Here is a 19,190-nt window from a genome sequence, read left to right as displayed (position 1 = left end):
GACGGGAGGGGCATAGGCCTGATCCAGCATGGCTTCTCTTGCCTTCTTACGTTGTACAGCTATGCTGGATTTAACGCCCAGAGCCTGCCTGCCCACTCCAATTTGTTGCAGCATCGGGATGCAGCTGTCTTAAACCGAGGCCTGTGTCTGTTCTAGGAACCAAAACTCTCTACCATGTTGAGGAGGAGGGAGAGAACAAGACACACCAGGTTTGTGCCCCTTGCAAACAAGCTCCCACTTCTGCAGGTCTGAATGCAGCCGGAGTCCACTCTCCTGCGTTTCTTGCCCCTTCCTTCTGAGCTCTTGGGGCAAGGCTTTCTGGTGCCAGTGGGTGGCTTGATGTGAGACTGCCGGCAGCGTCAAGGTCTGTCATTTGCAGAACACGACAGGACCTCCCGAAGACAGACCGGCCTCAGTCTCACTCTTATTCTGCCCTGCGACCAGATGAGGAGACACCCACTGTGGGAGGAAGAGGAGGAGACATCTGTGTTCACGGAAGGCTTACCTTAACCTTGCGACTGTCGGGTATCAGTGGTGTGTTTCCCAAAGCAGCACTCTGTGGTAGACTCATTTGGCTCAAGGTGCCTGCGGATCTATAGGCACACAGATTAGGAAGGGGAAAAAAAAAAGAATATGGTGTTTCCTTGCAAATCCCCATTCTGCATCAACAAGTTCTCCCCTTTGTATCAATGGATGCATTGCATCAAAATTGCAAGGTGTCCCAGTCCTGCCGCACACGACATCGGCCAGGCTGCAGCTGGAGTCCTGTGGGCAGTTCTGGAGGCCTCACTTCAGGAAGGATGAGGACCAAATGGAGAGGGGGCAGAGGAGAGCGAGGAGGAGGTTCTGGATCCTGGGGACAAAGCTTTATGAGGAAAGATTCAGGGACTTGGGAATGTCCAGCCTAGAGAAGGGGGGGGGGGAGAAACAACCCTGAGCCTTCAGGGAGAGCGGTATATAAATGCAAAAATAAACAAACAAACAAACAACATGCTTGCTCTCTTGAAGGGCGTGAAAGGCTGTCACTTAGAGGAGATCAGGGGGCTGTTCCTGTTGGCAGCAGAGGGTAGGACTCACAAAAATGGGTTGAAATTATGCTCAGAAAGGCACCGGCTGGGCATGAGGGTGAGGCTGTGAGAGACCTGACAGGACTGCTTTGTGAGAACAAACAGCATTATCAGGGCTGTGATGAGCCCAAGGTCACCCAGGAGGCTGCATATGCAGAGTGGGAAATCAAACCCAGCTCACCACATTAGGAGCCACGACTCTTAACTACCACACCAAGGTTCTTTCCCTTTCTGGCAACACAAAAATGTACATCTTTACATTAGTTCCTTGGAGTGTCACGGACTGAGCAAGCTGCCCAGCACGGGGTGTAGTGGATAAGGAACAGCGTCCTCCAACCTGGAAAACTGGGTTTGATTTCCCACTCCTCCTCATGCAGCCTATAGGGTGACCTTGGGCCAGTCACAGTTCTCTTAGAGCTGTTCTCACAGAGCAGTTCTCTTAGAGCTCCCTCAGCCCTACCTGGCACAAAGGGAGGTCTGTTGTGGGAGAGGAAGGGAAATGTGTTTGCAAGCTGCTCTGACACTCCTTCAGGAAGTAAAAGACAAGGTATATAAAACCAGCTCTTCTTCTCTGTGTTTTCCCCTTTATTCAAAGAATCTGTGTGCTGCTCTCCAAAAACCAGCTTGTAGCCAAGCCAAACAGCACACTAACAAACACTGAGCAGCCTAAAACTACATTAGTAAAACAGCTGCCTACAAAACAGTCAACAGAGTGGGCACAGCCTGAATAAAAATAAACATTTTGACCTGGTGCCTGAAGGAGAGTATAGGCAGGAACCAGGAAAGCCTCGTGGGGGTGGAAGTAACACGGCACGGGCAGGGAGCCACCAAGGAGAGAGCCCTGTCTCTGAGCCTGTCCCGGCTTCATCTTTGCGGCCATCACCCAATTAAAGGCCTGCAAATGCCTCCACAGACCTTCAGCCTGTTCTAATAAAACCATCCTGACATCGAAGTTTCTGCTGTACTCCGGGCAGAACGAGTAGGCTGCTCATGAGACTAGGGAGGAAACAGGCAGGGGATTATTTCCAAGACAGACAAACAGGACTTACGGAGGATTATCAAGCTACTTTAAAAACCTATACAGAGAACATTCCACACGTTTGCTTATTTTAAGTTGTCTGAAGGGCCTTTACCTTCCTGCACTGGTCCCGCTGGAAGGGGACGAAATGTCTTCTTTGGAACTGTCCAGAGTTTCCGCCACCGGAACGGAAATCTCAATCTTCCTCCTTCCGCTTCCTTTAAAACAAGCAAGCCAACAAGCAAAACAAAAGAAGATGAGGGTCACTCACTGGCTACTGAATTCCTGGAAGACATTTTGGTGTGGTGGTGATGAGAAGCTCACAGAATCATAGAATCAAAGAGTTGGAAGGGACCTCTTGGGTCATCTAGTCAAACCCCCTCGCTCATCCACTGTCACCTGCCACCCCCTTGAGCCTTCACAGAATCAGCCTCTCCGTCAGATGGCTCTCTAGCCTCTGCTTAGCAATTTCCAAAGATGGAGAACCCACCCCCTCCCGAGGAAAAGGGCTAGGGAATTCCCTCCCTGAATATAATTTGGGAATTCAGAGACTTAGCTACACCTATGAGTAAAATGATGTCTGTGACTGGACTTGGGGGGAGGGGGAGAAATTGGAGACTGACTAACATGACATCACAAAGAGCACACCTGAGTGGCCTGGAGATGAGGGGATGTCTGTTACTGGCCCTGGGGGGGAATCCCTAAACACACCAGGGGTTAGGCAGGGGCAAACCTAGAGAGAAACCGGAGACCCCATGACATGACATCACAAAGAGCACACCTGAGTGGCCTGGAGACGAGGGGATGTCTCTTACTGGCCCTGGGGGGGAATCACTAAACACACCAGGGGTTAGACAGGGGCAAACCTAGAGAGAAACTGGAGACCCACTGACATGACATCACAAAGAGCACACCTGAGTGGCCTGGAGACGAGGGGATGTCTGTTACTGGCCCTGGGGGGGGAATCCCTAAACACACCAGGGGTTAGACAGGGGCAAACCTAGAGAGAAACTGGAGACCCCCTGACATGACATCACAAAGAGCACACGTCAGTAGCCTGGAGATGAGGGGATGTCTCTTACTGGCCCTGGGGGGGAATCCCTAAACACACCAGGGGTTAGACTGGGGCAAACCTAGAGAGAAACTGGAGACCCACTGACATGACATCACAAAGAGCTCACCTGAGTGGCCTGAAGATGAGGGGATGTCTGTTACTGGCCCTGGGGGGGAATGCCTAAACACACCAGGGGTTAGACAGGGGCAAACCTAGAGAGAAACTGGAGACCCACTGACATGACATCACAAAGAGCTCACCTGAGTGGCCTGAAGATGAGGGGATGTCTGTTACTGGCCCTGGGGGGGAATGCCTAAACACACCAGGGGTTAGACAGGGGCAAACCTAGAGAGAAACTGGAGACCCACTGACATGACATCACAAAGAGCACACGTCAGTAGCCTGGAGATGAGGGGATGTCTCTTACTGGCCCTGGGGGGGAATCCCTAAACACACCAGGGGTTAGACTGGGGCAAACCTAGAGAGAAACTGGAGACCTACTGACATGACATCACAAAGACCCCACCTGAGTGGCCTGGAGACGAGGGGATGTCTCTTACTGGCCCTGGGGGGGAATCCCTAAACACACCAGGGGTTAGACAGGGGCAAACCTAGAGAGAAACTGGAAACCCACTGACATGACATCACAAAGAGCACACCTGAGTGGCCTGGAGACGAGGGGATGTCTGTTACTGGCCCTGGGGGGGAGTCCCTAAACACACCAGGGGTTAGACAGGGGCAAACCTAGAGAGAAACTGGAGACCCACTGACATGACATCATAAAGACCCCACCTGAGTGGCCTGGAGACGAGGGGATGTCTCTTACTGGCCCTGGGGGGGGGGGAATCCCTAAACACACCAGCGGTAAGACAGGGGCAAGATTAGAGAGAAACTGGAGACCCACTGACAGGACATCACAAAGAGCTCACCTAAGTGGCCTGGAGATGAGGGAATGTCTGTTACTGGCCCTGGGGGGGAATCCCTAAACACACCAGGGGTTAGACTGGGGCAAACCTAGAGAGAAACTGGAGACCCACTGACATGACATCACAAAGAGCACACGTCAGTAGCCTGGAGATGAGGGGATGTCTCTTACTGGCCCTGGGGGGGAATCCCTAAACACACCAGGGGTTAGACTGGGGCAAACCTAGAGAGACACTGGAGACCCACTGACATGACATCACAAAGAGCACACCTGAGTGGCCTGGAGACGAGGGGATGTCTGTTACTGGCCCTGGGGGGGAGTCCCTAAACACACCAGGGGTTAGACAGGGGCAAACCTAGAGAGAAACTGGAGACCCACTGACATGACATCATAAAGACCCCACCTGAGTGGCCTGGAGACGAGGGGATGTCTCTTACTGGCCCTGGGGGGGAATCCCTAAACACACCAGGGGTTAGACAGGGGCAAACCTAGAGAGAAACTGGAAACCCACTGACATGACATCACAAAGAGCACACCTGAGTGGCCTGGAGACGAGGGGATGTCTGTTACTGGCCCTGGGGGGGAGTCCCTAAACACACCAGGGGTTAGACAGGGGCAAACCTAGAGAGAAACTGGAGACCCACTGACATGACATCACAAAGAGCTCACCTGAGTGGCCTGGAGACGAGGGGATGTCTGTTACTGGCCCTGGGGGGGAATCCCTAAACACACCAGGGGTTAGACAGGGGCAAACCTAGAGAGAAACTGGAGACCCACTGACATGACATCATAAAGAGCACACCTGAGTGGCCTGGAGACGAGGGGATGTCTGTTACTGGCCCTGGGGGGGAGTCCCTAAACACACCAGGGGTTAGACAGGGGCAAACCTAGAGAGAAACTGGAGACCCACTGACATGACATCACAAAGAGCTCACCTGAGTGGCCTGGAGACGAGGGGATGTCTGTTACTGGCCCTGGGGGGGGGGAATCCCTAAACACACCAGCGGTAAGACAGGGGCAAGATTAGAGAGAAACTGGAGACCCACTGACAGGACATCACAAAGAGCTCACCTAAGTGGCCTGGAGACGAGGGGATGTCTGTTACTGGCCCTGGGGGGGGGGGGAATCCCTAAACACACCAGCGGTAAGACAGGGGCAAGATTAGAGAGAAACTGGAGACCCACTGACAGGACATCACAAAGAGCTCACCTGAGTGGCCTGGAGACGAGGGGATGTCTGTTACTGGCCCTGGGGGGGGGGGGGGGAATCCCTAAACACACCAGCGGTAAGACAGGGGCAAGATTAGAGAGAAACTGGAGACCCATTGACAGGACATCACAAAGAGCTCACCTAAGTGGCCTGGAGATGAGGGAATGTCTGTTACTGGCCCTGGGGGGGAATCCCTAAACACACCAGGGGTTAGACAGGGGCAAACCTAGAAACCGGAGACCCCCTGATATGACATCACAAAGAGCACACCTGAGTGGCCTGGAGACGAGGGGATGTCTGTTACTGGCCCTGGGGGTAGGGGGAATCCCTAAACACACCAGAGGTTAGACAGGGGCAAGATTAGAGAGAAACTGGAGACCCTCTGTCATGACATCATAAAGAGCTCACCTGAGTGGCCTGGAGACGAGGGGATGTCTGTTACTGGCCCTGGGGGGGAATCCCTAAACACACCAGAGGTTAGACAGGGGCAAGATTAGAGAGAAACTGGAGACCCTCTGTCATGACATCATAAAGAGCTCACCTGAGTGGCCTGGAGACGAGGGGATATCTGTTACTGGCCCTGGGGGGGAATCCCTAAACACACCAGGGGTTAGACAGGGGCAAACCTAGGAGAAACTGGAGTCCCACTGACATGACATCACAAAGAGCACACCTCAGTAGCCTGGTGATGAGGGGATGTCTGTTACTGGCCCTGGGGGGGGGATCCCTAAACACACCAGGGGTTAGACAGGGGTAAGATTACAGAGAAACTGGAGACCCACTGACATGACATCACAAAGAGCTCACCTGAGAGGCCTGAAGATCAGGGGATATCTGTTACTGGCCCTGGGGGGGAATCCCTAAACACACCAGGGGTTAGACAGGGGCAAACCTAGGGAGAAACTAGAGACCCACTGACATGACATCACAAAGAGCTCACCTGAGTGGCCTGGAGATGAGGGGATGTCTCTTACTGGCCCTGGGGGGGAATCCCTAAACACACCAGGGGTTAAAGGTAAAGGTAAAGGTATCCCCTGTGCAAGCACCGAGTCATGTCTGACCCTTGGGGTGACGCCCTCTAGCGTTTTCTTGGCAGACTCAATACGGGGTGGTTTGCCAGTGCCTTCCCCAGTCATGACCGTTTACCCCCCAGCAAGCTGGGTACTCATTTTACCGACCTCGGAAGGATGGAAGGCTGAGTCAACCTTGAGCCTGCTGCTGGGATTGAACTCCCAGCCTTATGGGCAAAGCTTTCAGACGGCTGCCTTACCACTCTGCGCCACAAGAGGCTCATACACCAGGGGTTAGACAGGGGCAAACCTAGGGAGAAACTGGAGACCCACTGACATGACATCACAAAGAGCTCACCTGAGTGGCCTGGAGATGAGGGGATGTCTCTTACTGGCCCTGGGGGGGAATCCCTAAACACACCAGGGGTTAGACAGGGGCAAACCTAGGGAGAAACTGGAGTCCCACTGACATGACATCACAAAGAGCTCACCTGAGTGGCCAGGAGACGAGGGGATGTCTGTTACTGGCCCTGAGGGGGAATCCCTAAACACACCAGGGGTTAGACAGGGGCAAACCTAGAGAGAAACTGGAGACCCACTGACATGACATCACAAAGAGCTCACCTGAGTGGCCTGGAGACGAGGGGATGTCTGTTACTGGCCCTGGGGGGGGGGGGGAATCCCTAAACACACCAGAGGTTAGACAGGGGCAAGATTAGAGAGAAACTGGAGACCCACTAACATGACATCACAAAGAGCTCACCTGACATTCTGCGCATGCGGTAGAAGGAAGAGGTCGCCTTTTTCCCCGCTCCGACAACAGAAGAGATTATAACCCAACAAATTAACAAAACAGCTTTTTGGGAAATAAATTTGTTATCTTTGGAAGCCTCATCTGGACGGCTGCCAAGGAAAACTTCAGAATCTGTAAGTGAAGACTAAAAAGCCTGCTAATTAGCTTCTCTTGCTCTCAAGGCTGCTGGTAACAAGCGTGGAAATGGCCACACCTGCACAATTCAATCCACCGAAAAACCTAAAGGAAGTGGGAGAAATGCTGTTTAAAATGGAGCAGAATATAAGAGGGGACCTTAGTAACCTGCAGGCTGAAGTGAATTCTGTCGGTGCAGAGATGGCAGAGGCAAAAAAGGTGGCGGCGGAAGCAAAGAGGAAAGCAGATAACAATGACCGAAGGATAAATCAACTTACTGCCCAGATGGGGCGACTAAGTGATAGAACAAGAAGATCAAACTTGAGATTTATGGGCTTCTCAGAAGATATCCCACGGCAAGAGGTGGAGAAAGAGCTGTTAAAATGGCTGCAAAACCAAGGTTTGGAACTGCAGGAGAACGATATAGAAAGAGCCTATCGGGTGAGAGAAAGGAGAACTTCTGGGACTCCAAGGGAAATTATAGTGAAGTTTGCACGGGAGAAGCAAGCAGCATCAATTTTCAAGGAACTTAAAAAGAAAAAGGAGCCTCAGTATAAAGACCGGAAAGTGATTGTACGTCAAGATTTCTCTCCAGAGACACTCCAGGAAAGGAAGAGGCTACAGCCATGGTTTCAAAAACTTTTGGAAAAAGGCATTCTCTTTTCCTGGGGATATCCGGCTACTCTGATAGTGTTCAGAGACGGACAAAGATACATGGCAAGAAACGAGAAGGAAGCGTCAAAAATGCTAGCTGATTTGGGGGTTCAGCCCCCTGACGAAGAAGAAGAGGAAGAAGAGGAGGGAATGATAGAAGAAGAGTGCAGCAGCTCTCCCATTTCAGGAGGGAGGGGTAAAAAACGTCGAGTGCAAACTAGTCCAAAGCTGTAATACTAATTTTGGGGAAGAAAGTGTTGGGTCTCAATAGTAAAAATAAATAAAAATAGATAAGTAGGGATGGGGGAGAGGGAAAGGACCAGTGGAACCTAGAAGAGTGGAAAGGGAACAGGAAGGTTCTTTCTGTGTGTACGAACTCTTTGCACAGGGTGGGGAGTACTGCTGTTACTTTGTTCAACTATAAAAGGCACAGTTCGGGTCATGGTCAAACTTTTGTCTCTGAATGTGAACGGTCTGACCTCAAACGTGAAAAGATATAGACTCTTAGCTCTGGCTAGGAAACTAAAGGTAGGATTAATATACCTTCAAGAGACTCATAAGGCCAGAAAAGATACTAAACCAATTCTGTCCTCTCCACTTTGGGAAGTAGTGGCAGAGGCAAGGGGAACGGCAAAGGCAAGGGGGGTAGCCATCTTGGCAAAAAGGGATATGAATCTGGATGTACTGGAGCGTAAAGTGGATAAGGAGGGCAGATATATTTTCTTGAAGTGCAAGATAGATAAAAAAATATTTACTTTGGTTAATGTGTATGCACCAAATGTGGGATCAAAGAGTTTCATGTGGGGAATCCTGCAAAGAATACAGGCTTATAGCGAAGGAGAAATAGTCATGGCAGGGGACTTTAATATGGATCTCTCGGCATTGAAGGTCAGGAAATGGGGCCTAATCGAAGTGTTTAAAGCAGTGGGCAAAAAATCGGGACCAACCTTTTTTTCCGCGAGGCATAAAAAATATACTTGCATTGATCATGTCTTGATCTCAGATTCACAGGAACTGAAGATTAATGACGCAGGAGTACAGCCAATATTGATCTCGGATCATGCTCCAATTATTGTGGACTTGACGATACAAAAGGAAAAATCGGAAGGGAGGTGGAGATACAAAAACATAGTTCTAAGTAAAAAAGAAAACAGGGAAAATATAGTGAAACAGCTAAAATATTATTTTAAAGAAAATATAGGATCGGCGGAGCCCCATATTGTCTGGGACGCAGCGAAGGCCGTTATGAGGGGACACCTAATCTGGACGGAAAAGTTATTAAAACGTCAGAGGGATGAAGAAATTGAAAGTAAATTGGGGCAGATAAAAATTCTGCAAGCACACCAGCAAAATAAATTTGACATACAACGGCAAAGACAAATCCAGACCTTAAAAAATGATCTAGACTCCCAAGATTTAGTATTAGTGTGGAAAAGGGAAACCCTAATTAAAAGCGAATGGCATAGAACAAATATAAACTCACAAAAGAAATTAGCCAAATATTTAAAGAGGAAAAAAGACAAACAGAGAATAAAAAGCATAAGACAGGGCCAGAAGGAGCTGGTGGATTCGCACCTAATAAGAGAAGCGTTTGTCAAATATTACCAAAGTTTATATGAGTCCTCAGGAAAAGGGCAACTCAAGGAGAAGTGGTACACAAAAATAACTAAAGAAGATCAGGAATCCCTTAATAAGGATATAAGTGCATCCGAAATAGAAGGGGTAATTAGACAATTAAAATTAGGAAAATCCCCGGGGACAGATGGATATACGGCCGAATATTATAAAGAAATGAGTGGAATATTAATACCAGAAATGGTATATTTGTTTAACGATATAATGACAGGCGGAAACATCCCCAATACATGGAAACAGGTAGAGATGGTGGTGTTACTAAAGCAGTCTAAGGATCCCAAAGATGTTGGCTCATATAGGCCTATTAGTTTGATGAATCAAGATTACAAAATATTCGCCAAGGTTTTAGCTAACAGATTAGAAAAAATATTACCAAAAATAATAGGGGAAGACCAGTATGGATTTATTAAAAACAGACAAATTTTTCACCCAATAAGGAATATTTTAAATGTACTAGCACATAAACAGCAACATAAAGAAAAGAAACTGGCACTATTGAAACTAGATATATTCAAAGCCTTCGATACTGTCGAACATAATTTTCTCTGGGAAACACTAAGGGATAGTGGAATAGAAGGGAGCTTCTTGGAAGCTGTAAAAGAGCTTTATAAACAAGGAATCGCAACACTATGGATAAATGGAGGCAGATCAAAAGAATTTCCAATCTCAAGGGGGGTAAAGCAGGGCTGCCCATTGTCACCCCTATTATTTGTAATGGCTATAGAAATCTTGGCAGATAGAATAAGGAACTCCCCTAGAATAGAAGGATATAAGGTGGGTCAGGAAGAGGTCAAACTTAATCTTTTTGCAGACGATATTCTTCTGGTACTTAAAGATCCACTAACAGCAGCCAAGGAAATTAAGATAATATTAAAGGACTTTGAACAATATTCAGGGTTAGGAGTCAATATGGGGAAATCCGAAATTATATATTTTAACATACCTAAGGGGGATCAGATATTAGTGGAGAAAGAAACAGATATACCAAAGGGATGTAAAATGTTAAAATATTTAGGCATAAAAATTTTTAAAAGAATAAACAAAATAGGAAAAAATAACTACCAGGAAATATGGAAGAAGATACGCAGAAACATGAAGGCTTGGAAGTCTAAAACAATGAATATATTAACTAAAATTAGAGCAATTAAAATGTTTTTAATTCCAAAGCTTAGCTATTTATACCAGGTACTCCCATCAGAAATACCAAGAATACAAGCTAAGGAATGGAATAGACAGCTGAGGGATTGGACTTTTGGAAGCAAAATAGCTAGGTTTAAACAAAAATTAATTTATATTCCACAAGAGGAGTTGGGATGGGGCCTAACAAATTTAGAGAGATACTTTGAGGCATTTCAAATTAAACATCTATTGGATGTGGAGATAAACAGAGAAAGAAAATGGGTAAGGATAGAAAACGAAGTAAATAAGGGGAAAGGAAAATGGGGGGTGTTTACAAAGAATTTAACATTAGAAACTAAAGAAACAACAGGGCCGAGGGCGATTGCCCTCAGAGCCTGGAAAAGATGGGAAGGAGTATGGTCAGCAGACTTCGTGAAATGGATACCAGTAGAATTACTACAAGAACTAGATGACCCTATATGGTGGGAAAATTTAAAAAAGAAAGGGTTGAATAGAGTAAAGGATTTATTAGACCAATCGGGAGTAATGATATCAAAAGAAAAATGTATGGAATTGTTGGGGGAAAGGAATTGGTTGAGGGTCCACGGACTATACGAGGCTATGAGTAAACTCTCACGCTTAGGGATATTATCTAAGGATAGTCGGATGAAGGGGACTATGCAAAGAATGGAAACTGCAAAAAAAGGAGTAGTGGGGGTGTTATATAAGCTAATGGTAAGCGATGAGGATTATATAGGACGTGTGATTCAAATAAAATGGCAGAGGGACATCCAATTGCCTGATCAAGTAGTACATAAAATTATAAAGGGAAATAAACAGATAAAATTAGACAAATATAAGGAAATGACTAGAAAGTTAATTTGGAAATGGTATAGAACGCCGGCCCAGTTGGCGTATATGATAAAAGGGCTGACCCCAAAATGTTGGCACTGTGGAAAGGATAAGGGATATTATATACATATGTGGTGGGAGTGTACCGAAGTTTCTGGATATTGGAGAAATATAATTCAGGAAATGGAAAATATTCTAGGAATTACAATAGTGAAAGAAGCAAATATGTTGTTTGCATGTATTTTGGGATATGATCTAAAGGAAAAAAAGGATCTCAAATTATATAAAGCCATGGTACTTGCAATACAAGCCGCTGTTGCTAGGGGATGGAAAGATAAATCAAAGTGGACATGGGAAAGCTGGTTTCAGTATCTCTATGAGGATGTTAGCTCTGAAATTGTGATCTGTTTAAGAGGGGAGGCCTTATGGGAAGAGAAAAAGGAAAGGATAAATAGTAATTGGACAAAGTATTTCCATTGGTTGAGGTCGACTGGGAACAGGGAGAGTAAGAATAAAGCCTTGAGCGGGATCAAGAAGCTGTGTACATGGTTGAAAGAGTTATAAGGAAACGGCAGGTAGGGTGGAGGGTGGGGGTGGAGTGAGGGAGGGAGAAAATGAGAAATGTAATTATAACATGAACAACTATTGTCAATAATCAAAGATTGAATAAAATTTATTTTGTCAAAAAAAAAAAAAAAACACCAGGGGTTAGATAGGGGCAAACCTAGGGAGAAACTGGAGACCCACTGACATGACATCACAAAGAGCTCACCTGAGTCTCCTGGAGACGAGGGGATGTCTGTTACTGGCCCTGGGGGGGAATCCCTAAACACACCAGGGGTTAGACAGGGGCAAACCTAGAGAGAAACTGGAGACCCCCTGACATGACATCACGAAGAGCACACCTGAGTGGCCTGAAGATGAGGGGATGTCTGATACTGGCCCTGGGGGGGAAAACCTAAATACACCAGGGGTTAGACAGGGGCAAACCCAGGGAGAAACTGGAGTCCCACTGACATGACATCACAAAGAGCTCACCTGAGTGGCCTGGAGACGAGGGGATGTCTGTTACTGGCCCTGGGGGGGGGGATCCCTAAACACACCAGGGGTTAGACAGGGGCAAGATTAGAGAGAAACTGGAGACCCACTGACATGACATCACAAAGAGCTCACCTGAGAGGCCTGGAAATCAGGGGATGTCTGTTACTGGCCCTGGGGGGGAATCCCTAAACACACCAGGGGTTAGACTGGGGCAAACCTAGAGAGAAACTGGAGACCCACTGACATGACATCACAAAGAGCTCACCTGAGTGGCCTGGAGACGAGGGGATGTCTGTTACTGGCCCTGGGGGGGAATCCCTAAACACACCAGGGGTTAGACAGGGGCAAGATTAGAGAGAAACTGGAGACCCACTGACATGACATCACAAAGAGCTCACCTGAGAGGCCTGGAAATCAGGGGATGTCTGTTACTGGCCCTGGGGGGGAATCCCTAAACACACCAGGGGTTAGACAGGGGCAAACCTAGGGAGAAACTAGAGACCCACTGACATGACATCACAAAGAGCTCACCTGAGTGGCCTGGAGATGAGGGGATGTCTCTTACTGGCCCTGGGGGGGAATCCCTAAACACACCAGGGGTTAAAGGTAAAGGTAAAGGTATCCCCTGTGCAAGCACCGAGTCATGTCTGACCCTTGGGGTGACGCCCTCTAGCGTTTTCTTGGCAGACTCAATACGGGGTGGTTTGCCAGTGCCTTCCCCAGTCATGACCGTTTACCCCCCAGCAAGCTGGGTACTCATTTTACCGACCTCGGAAGGATGGAAGGCTGAGTCAGCCTTGAGCCTGCTGCTGGGATTGAACTCCCAGCCTTATGGGCAAAGCTTTCAGACGGCTGCCTTACCACTCTGCGCCACAAGAGGCTCATACACCAGGGGTTAGACAGCGCAAACCTAGGGAGAAACTGGAGACCCACTGACATGACATCACAAAGAGCTCACCTGAGTGGCCTGGAGATGAGGGGATGTCTCTTACTGGCCCTGGGGGGGAATCCCTAAACACACCAGGGGTTAGACAGGGGCAAACCTAGGGAGAAACTGGAGTCCCACTGACATGACATCACAAAGAGCTCACCTGAGTGGCGAGGAGACGAGGGGATGTCTGTTACTGGCCCTGGGGGGGAATCCCTAAACACACCAGGGGTTAGACAGGGGCAAACCTAGAGAGAAACTGGAGACCCACTGACATGACATCACAAAGAGCTCACCTGAGTGGCGAGGAGACGAGGGGATGTCTGTTACTGGCCCTGGGGGGGGGGAATCCCTAAACACACCAGCGGTTAGACAGGGGCAAGATTAGAGAGAAACTGGAGACCCACTGACATGACATCACAAAGAGCTCACCTAAGTGGCCTGGAGATGAGGGGATGTCTGTTACTGGTCCTGGGGGGGAATCCCTAAACACACCAGGGGTTAGACAGGGGCAAACCTAGGGAGAAACTGGAGACTCACTGACATGACATCACAAAGAGCATACCTGAGTGGCCTGGAGACGAGGGGATGTCTGTTACTGGCCCTGGGGGGGAATCCCTAAACACACCAGGGGTTAGACAGGGGCAAACCAAGGGAGAAACTGGAGACCCACTGACATGACATCACAAAGAGCTCATCTGAGTGGCCTGGAGATGAGGGGATGTCTCTTACTGGCCCTGGGGGGGAATTCCTAAACACACCAGGGGTTAGACAGGGGCAAACCTAGGGAGAAACTGGAGTCCCACTGACATGACATCACAAAGAGCACACCTGAGTGGCCTGGAGATGAGGGGATGTCTCTTACTGGCGCTGGGGGGGAATTCCTAAACACACCAGGGGTTAGACAGGGGCAAACCTAGGGAGAAACTGGAGTCCCACTGACATGACATCACAAAGAGCACACCTGAGTGGCCTGGAGATGAGGGGATGTCTGTTACTGGCCCTGGGGGGGGGGGAATCCCTAAACACACCAGGGGTTAGACTGGGGCAAACCTAGAGAGAAACCGGAGACCCCCTGACATGACATCACAAAGAGCACACCTGAGTGGCCTGGAGATGAGGGGATGTCTGTTACTGGCCCTGGGGGGGAATCCCTAAACACACCAGGGGTTAGACAGGGGCAAACCTAGAGAGAAACCGGAGACCCCCTGACATGACATCACAAAGAGCACACCTGAGTGGCCTGGAGATGAGGGGATGTCTGTTACTGGCCCTGGGGGGGAATCCCTAAACACACCAGGGGTTAGACAGGGGCAAATCTAGAAACCGGAGACCCCCTGACATGACATCACAAAGAGCACACCTGAGTGGCCTGGAGACGAGGGGATGTCTGTTACTGACCCTGGGGGGGAATCCCTAAACACACCAGGGGTTAGACAGGGGCAAACGTAGGGAGAAACTGGAGACCCACTGACATGACATCATAAAGAGCTCACCTGAGTGGCCTGGAGATGAGGGAATGTCTCTTACTGGCCCTGGGGGGAATCCCTAAACACACCAGGGGTTAGACAGGGGCAAACCTAGGGAGAAACTGGAGACCCACTGACATGACATCACAAAGAGCTCACCTGAGTGGCCTGGAGACGAGGGGATGTCTGTTACTGGCCCTGGGGGGGAATCCCTAAACACACCAGGGGTTAGACAGGGGCAAACCTAGAGAGAAACTGGAGACCCACTGACATGACATCACAAAGAGCTCACCTGAGTGGCCAGGAGACGAGGGGATGTCTGTTACTGGCCCTGGGGGGGAATCCCTAAACACACCAGGGGTTAGACAGGGGCAAACCTAGAGAGAAACTGGAGACCCACTGACATGACATCACAAAGAGCTCACCTGAGTGGCCTGGAGACGAGGGGATGTCTGTTACTCGCCCTGGGGGGGAATCCCTAAACACACCAGGGGTTAGACTGGGGCAAACCTAGAGAGAAACTGGAGACCCACTGACATGACATCACAAAGAGCTCACCTGAGTGGCCTGGAGACGAGGGGATGTCTGTTACTGGCCCTGGGGGGGGGGGGGAATCCCTAAACACACCAGGGGTTAGACTGGGGCAAACCTAGGGAGAAACTGGAGTCCCACTGACATGACATCACAAAGAGCACACCTGAGTGGCCTGAAGATGAGGGGATGTCTCTTACTGGCCCTGGGGGGGAATCCCTAAACACACCAGGGGTTAGACAGGGGCAAACCTAGAGAGAAACCGGAGACCCACTGACATGACATCACAAAGAGCTCACCTGAGTCTCCTGGAGACGAGGGGATGTCTGTTACTGGCCCTGGGGGGGAATCCCTAAACACACCAGGGGTTAAAGGTAAAGGTAAAGGTATCCCCTGTGCAAGCACCGAGTCATGTCTGACCCTTGGGGTGACGCCCTCTAGCGTTTTCTTGGCAGACTCAATACGGGGTGGTTTGCCAGTGCCTTCCCCAGTCATGACCGTTTACCCCCCAGCAAGCTGGGTACTCATTTTACCGACCTCGGAAGGATGGAAGGCTGAGTCAGCCTTGAGCCTGCTGCTGGGATTGAACTCCCAGCCTTATGGGCAAAGCTTTCAGACGGCTGCCTTACCACTCTGCGCCACAAGAGGCTCATACACCAGGGGTTAGACAGGGGCAAACCTAGGGAGAAACTGGAGACCCACTGACATGACATCACAAAGAGCTCACCTGAGTGGCCTGGAGATGAGGGGATGTCTCTTACTGGCCCTGGGGGGGAATCCCTAAACACACCAGGGGTTAGACAGCGGCAAACCTAGGGAGAAACTGGAGTCCCACTGACATGACATCACAAAGAGCTCACCTGAGTGGCGAGGAGACGAGGGGATGTCTGTTACTGACCCTGGGGGGGAATCCCTAAACACACCAGGGGTTAGACCGGGGCAAACCTAGAGAGAAACTGGAGACCCACTGACATGACATCACAAAGAGCTCAGCTGAGTGGCCTGGAGACGAGGGGATGTCTGTTACTGGCCCTGGGGGGGGATCCCTAAACACACCAGGGGTTAGACAGGGGCAAGATTAGAGAGAAACTGGAGACCCACTGACATGACATCACAAAGAGCTCACCTGAGAGGCCTGGAAATCAGGGGATGTCTGTTACTGGCCCTGGGGGGGAATCCCTAAACACACCAGGGGTTAGACAGGGGCAAACCTAGAGAGAAACCGGAGACCCCCTGACATGACATCACAAAGAGTACACCTGAGTGGCCTGGAGATGAGGGGATGTCTGTTACTGGCCCTGGGGGTGAATCCCTAAACACACCAGGGGTTAGACAGGGGCAAGATTAGAGAGAAACTGGAGACCCTCTGTCATGACATCACAAAGAGCTCACCTGAGTCGCCTGGAGACGAGGGGTTGTCTGTTACTGGCCCTGGGGGGGAATCCCTAAACACACCAGGGGTTAGACAGAGGCAAACCTAGAGAGAAACTGGAGACCCACTGACATGACATCACAAAGAGCTCACCTGAGTGGACTGGAGACGAGGGGATGTCTGTTACTGGCCCTGGGGGGGAATCCCTAAACACACCAGGGGTTAGACAGGGGCAAGATTAGAGAGAAACTGGAGACCCCCTGACATGACATCACGAAGAGCACACCTGAGTGGCCTGAAGACGAGGGGATGTCTGTTACTGGCCCTGGGGGGGAATCCCTAAACACACCAGGGGTTAGACTGGGGCAAACCTAGAGAGAAACTAGAGACCCCCTGACATGACATCACAAAGAGCACACCTGAGTGGCCTGAAGATGAGGGGATGTCTGATACTGGCCCTGGGGGGGAATCCCTAAATACACCAGGGGTTAGACAGGGGCATACCTAGGGAGAAACTGGAGTCCCACTGACATGACATCACAAAGAGCTCACCTGAGTGGCCTGGAGACGAGGGGATGTCTGTTACTGGCCCTGGGGGGGAATCCCTAAACACACCAGGGGTTAGACTGGGGCAAACCTAGAGAGAAACTGGAGACCCACTGACATGACATCACAAAGAGCTCACCTGAGTGGCCTGGAGACGAGGGGATGTCTGTTACTGGCCCTGGGGGGGGATCCCTAAACACACCAGGGGTTAGACAGGGGCAAGATTAGAGAGAAACTGGAGACCCACTGACATGACATCACAAAGAGCTCACCTGAGAGGCCTGGAAATCAGGGGATGTCTGTTACTGGCCCTGGGGGGGAATCCCTAAACACACCAGGGGTTAGACAGGGGCAAACCTAGGGAGAAACTGGAGTCCCACTGACATGACATCACAAAGAGCTCACCTGAGTGGCCTGGAGACGAGGGGATGTCTGTTACTGGCCCTGGGGGGGAGTCCCTAAGCACACCAGGGGTTAGACTGGGGCAAACCTAGAGAGAAACTGGAGACCCACTGACATGACATCACAAAGAGCTCACCTGAGTGGCCTGGAGACGAGGGGATGTCTGTTACTGGCCCTGGGGGGGGATCCCTAAACACACCATGGGTTAGACAGTGGTAAGATTAGAGAGAAACTGGAGACCCACTGACATGACATCACAAAGAGCTCACCTGAGAGGCCTGGAAATCAGGGGATGTCTGTTACTGGCCCTGGGGGGGAATCCCTAAACACACCAGGGGTTAGACAGGGGCAAACCTAGGGAGAAACTGGAGTCCCACTGACATGACATCACAAAGAGCACACCTCAGTAGCCTGGTGATGAGGGGATGTCTGTTACTGGCCCTGGGGGTGAATCCCTAAACATACCAGGGGTTAGACAGGGGCAAGATTAGAGAGAAACTGGAGTCCCACAGACATGACATCACAAAGAGCTCACCTGAGTGGCCTGGAGATGAGGGGATGTCTGTTACTGGCCGTGGGGGGGAATCCCTAAACACACCAGGGGTTAGACTGGGGCAAACCTGGAGAGAAACTGGAGACCCACTGACATGACATCACAAAGAGCTCACCTGAGTGGCCTGGAGAGGAGGGGATGTCTGTTACTGGCCCTGGGGGGGAATCCCTAAACACACCAGGGGTTAGACAGGGGCAAACCTAGGGAGAAACTGGAATCCCACTGACATGACATCAGAAAGAGCACACCTCAGTAGCCTGGTGATGAGGGGATGTCTGTTACTGGCCCTGGGGGTGAATCCCTAAACACACCAGGGGTTAGACAGGGGCAAGATTAGAGAGAAACTGGAGACCCTCTGTCATGACATCACAAAGAGCTCACCTGAGTGGCCTGGAGACGAGGGGATGTCTGTTACTGGCCCTGGGGGGGAATCCCTAAACACACCAGGGGTTAGACTGGGGCAAACCTAGAGAGAAACCGGAGACCCCCTGACATGACATCACAAAGAGTACACCTGAGTGGCCTGGAGATGAGGGGATGTCTGTTACTGGCCCTGGGGGTGAATCCGTAAACACACCAGGGGTTAGACAGGGGCAAGATTAGAGAGAAACTGGAGACCCTCTGTCATGACATCACAAAGAGCTCACCTGAGTGGCCTGGAGACCAGGGGATGTCTCTTACTGGCCCTGGGGGGGAATCCCTAAACACACCAGGGGTTAGACTGGGGCAAACCTAGAGAGAAACTGGAGTCCCACTGACATGACATCACAAAGAGCTCACCTGAGTGGCCTGGAGACGAGGGGATGTCTCTTACTGGCCCTGGGGGGGAATCCCTAAACACACCAGGGGTTAGACTGGGGCAAACCTAGAGAGAAAC

At 50.1% G+C, this 19,190-nt stretch overlaps 1 protein-coding gene across 2 annotated transcripts in view; it reads right to left on the bottom strand.

The window, feature by feature from the left end:
• The window catches only part of SPICE1 (spindle and centriole associated protein 1), an 84,572-nt gene that overhangs the window by 2,428 nt on the left and 62,954 nt on the right, over positions 1-19,190 (bottom strand). For both annotated transcript variants that reach the window (XM_077346318.1, XM_077346319.1), the window contains 2 exons: positions 2,201-2,303; positions 506-593 (listed from right to left, as the gene is read on the bottom strand). In XM_077346318.1, the coding sequence (XP_077202433.1) occupies positions 506-593; positions 2,201-2,303 (191 nt within the window). The remainder of the gene's footprint in view (positions 1-505; positions 594-2,200; positions 2,304-19,190) is intronic.

The sequence above is a fragment of the Paroedura picta genome, chromosome 7, assembly GCF_049243985.1.
Source record: "Paroedura picta isolate Pp20150507F chromosome 7, Ppicta_v3.0, whole genome shotgun sequence".
NCBI lineage: Eukaryota > Metazoa > Chordata > Lepidosauria > Squamata > Gekkonidae > Paroedura > Paroedura picta.
The sequence above is the reverse complement of the archived record's forward strand: the minus strand, read 5'-3'. Positions and strand labels throughout refer to the sequence as shown.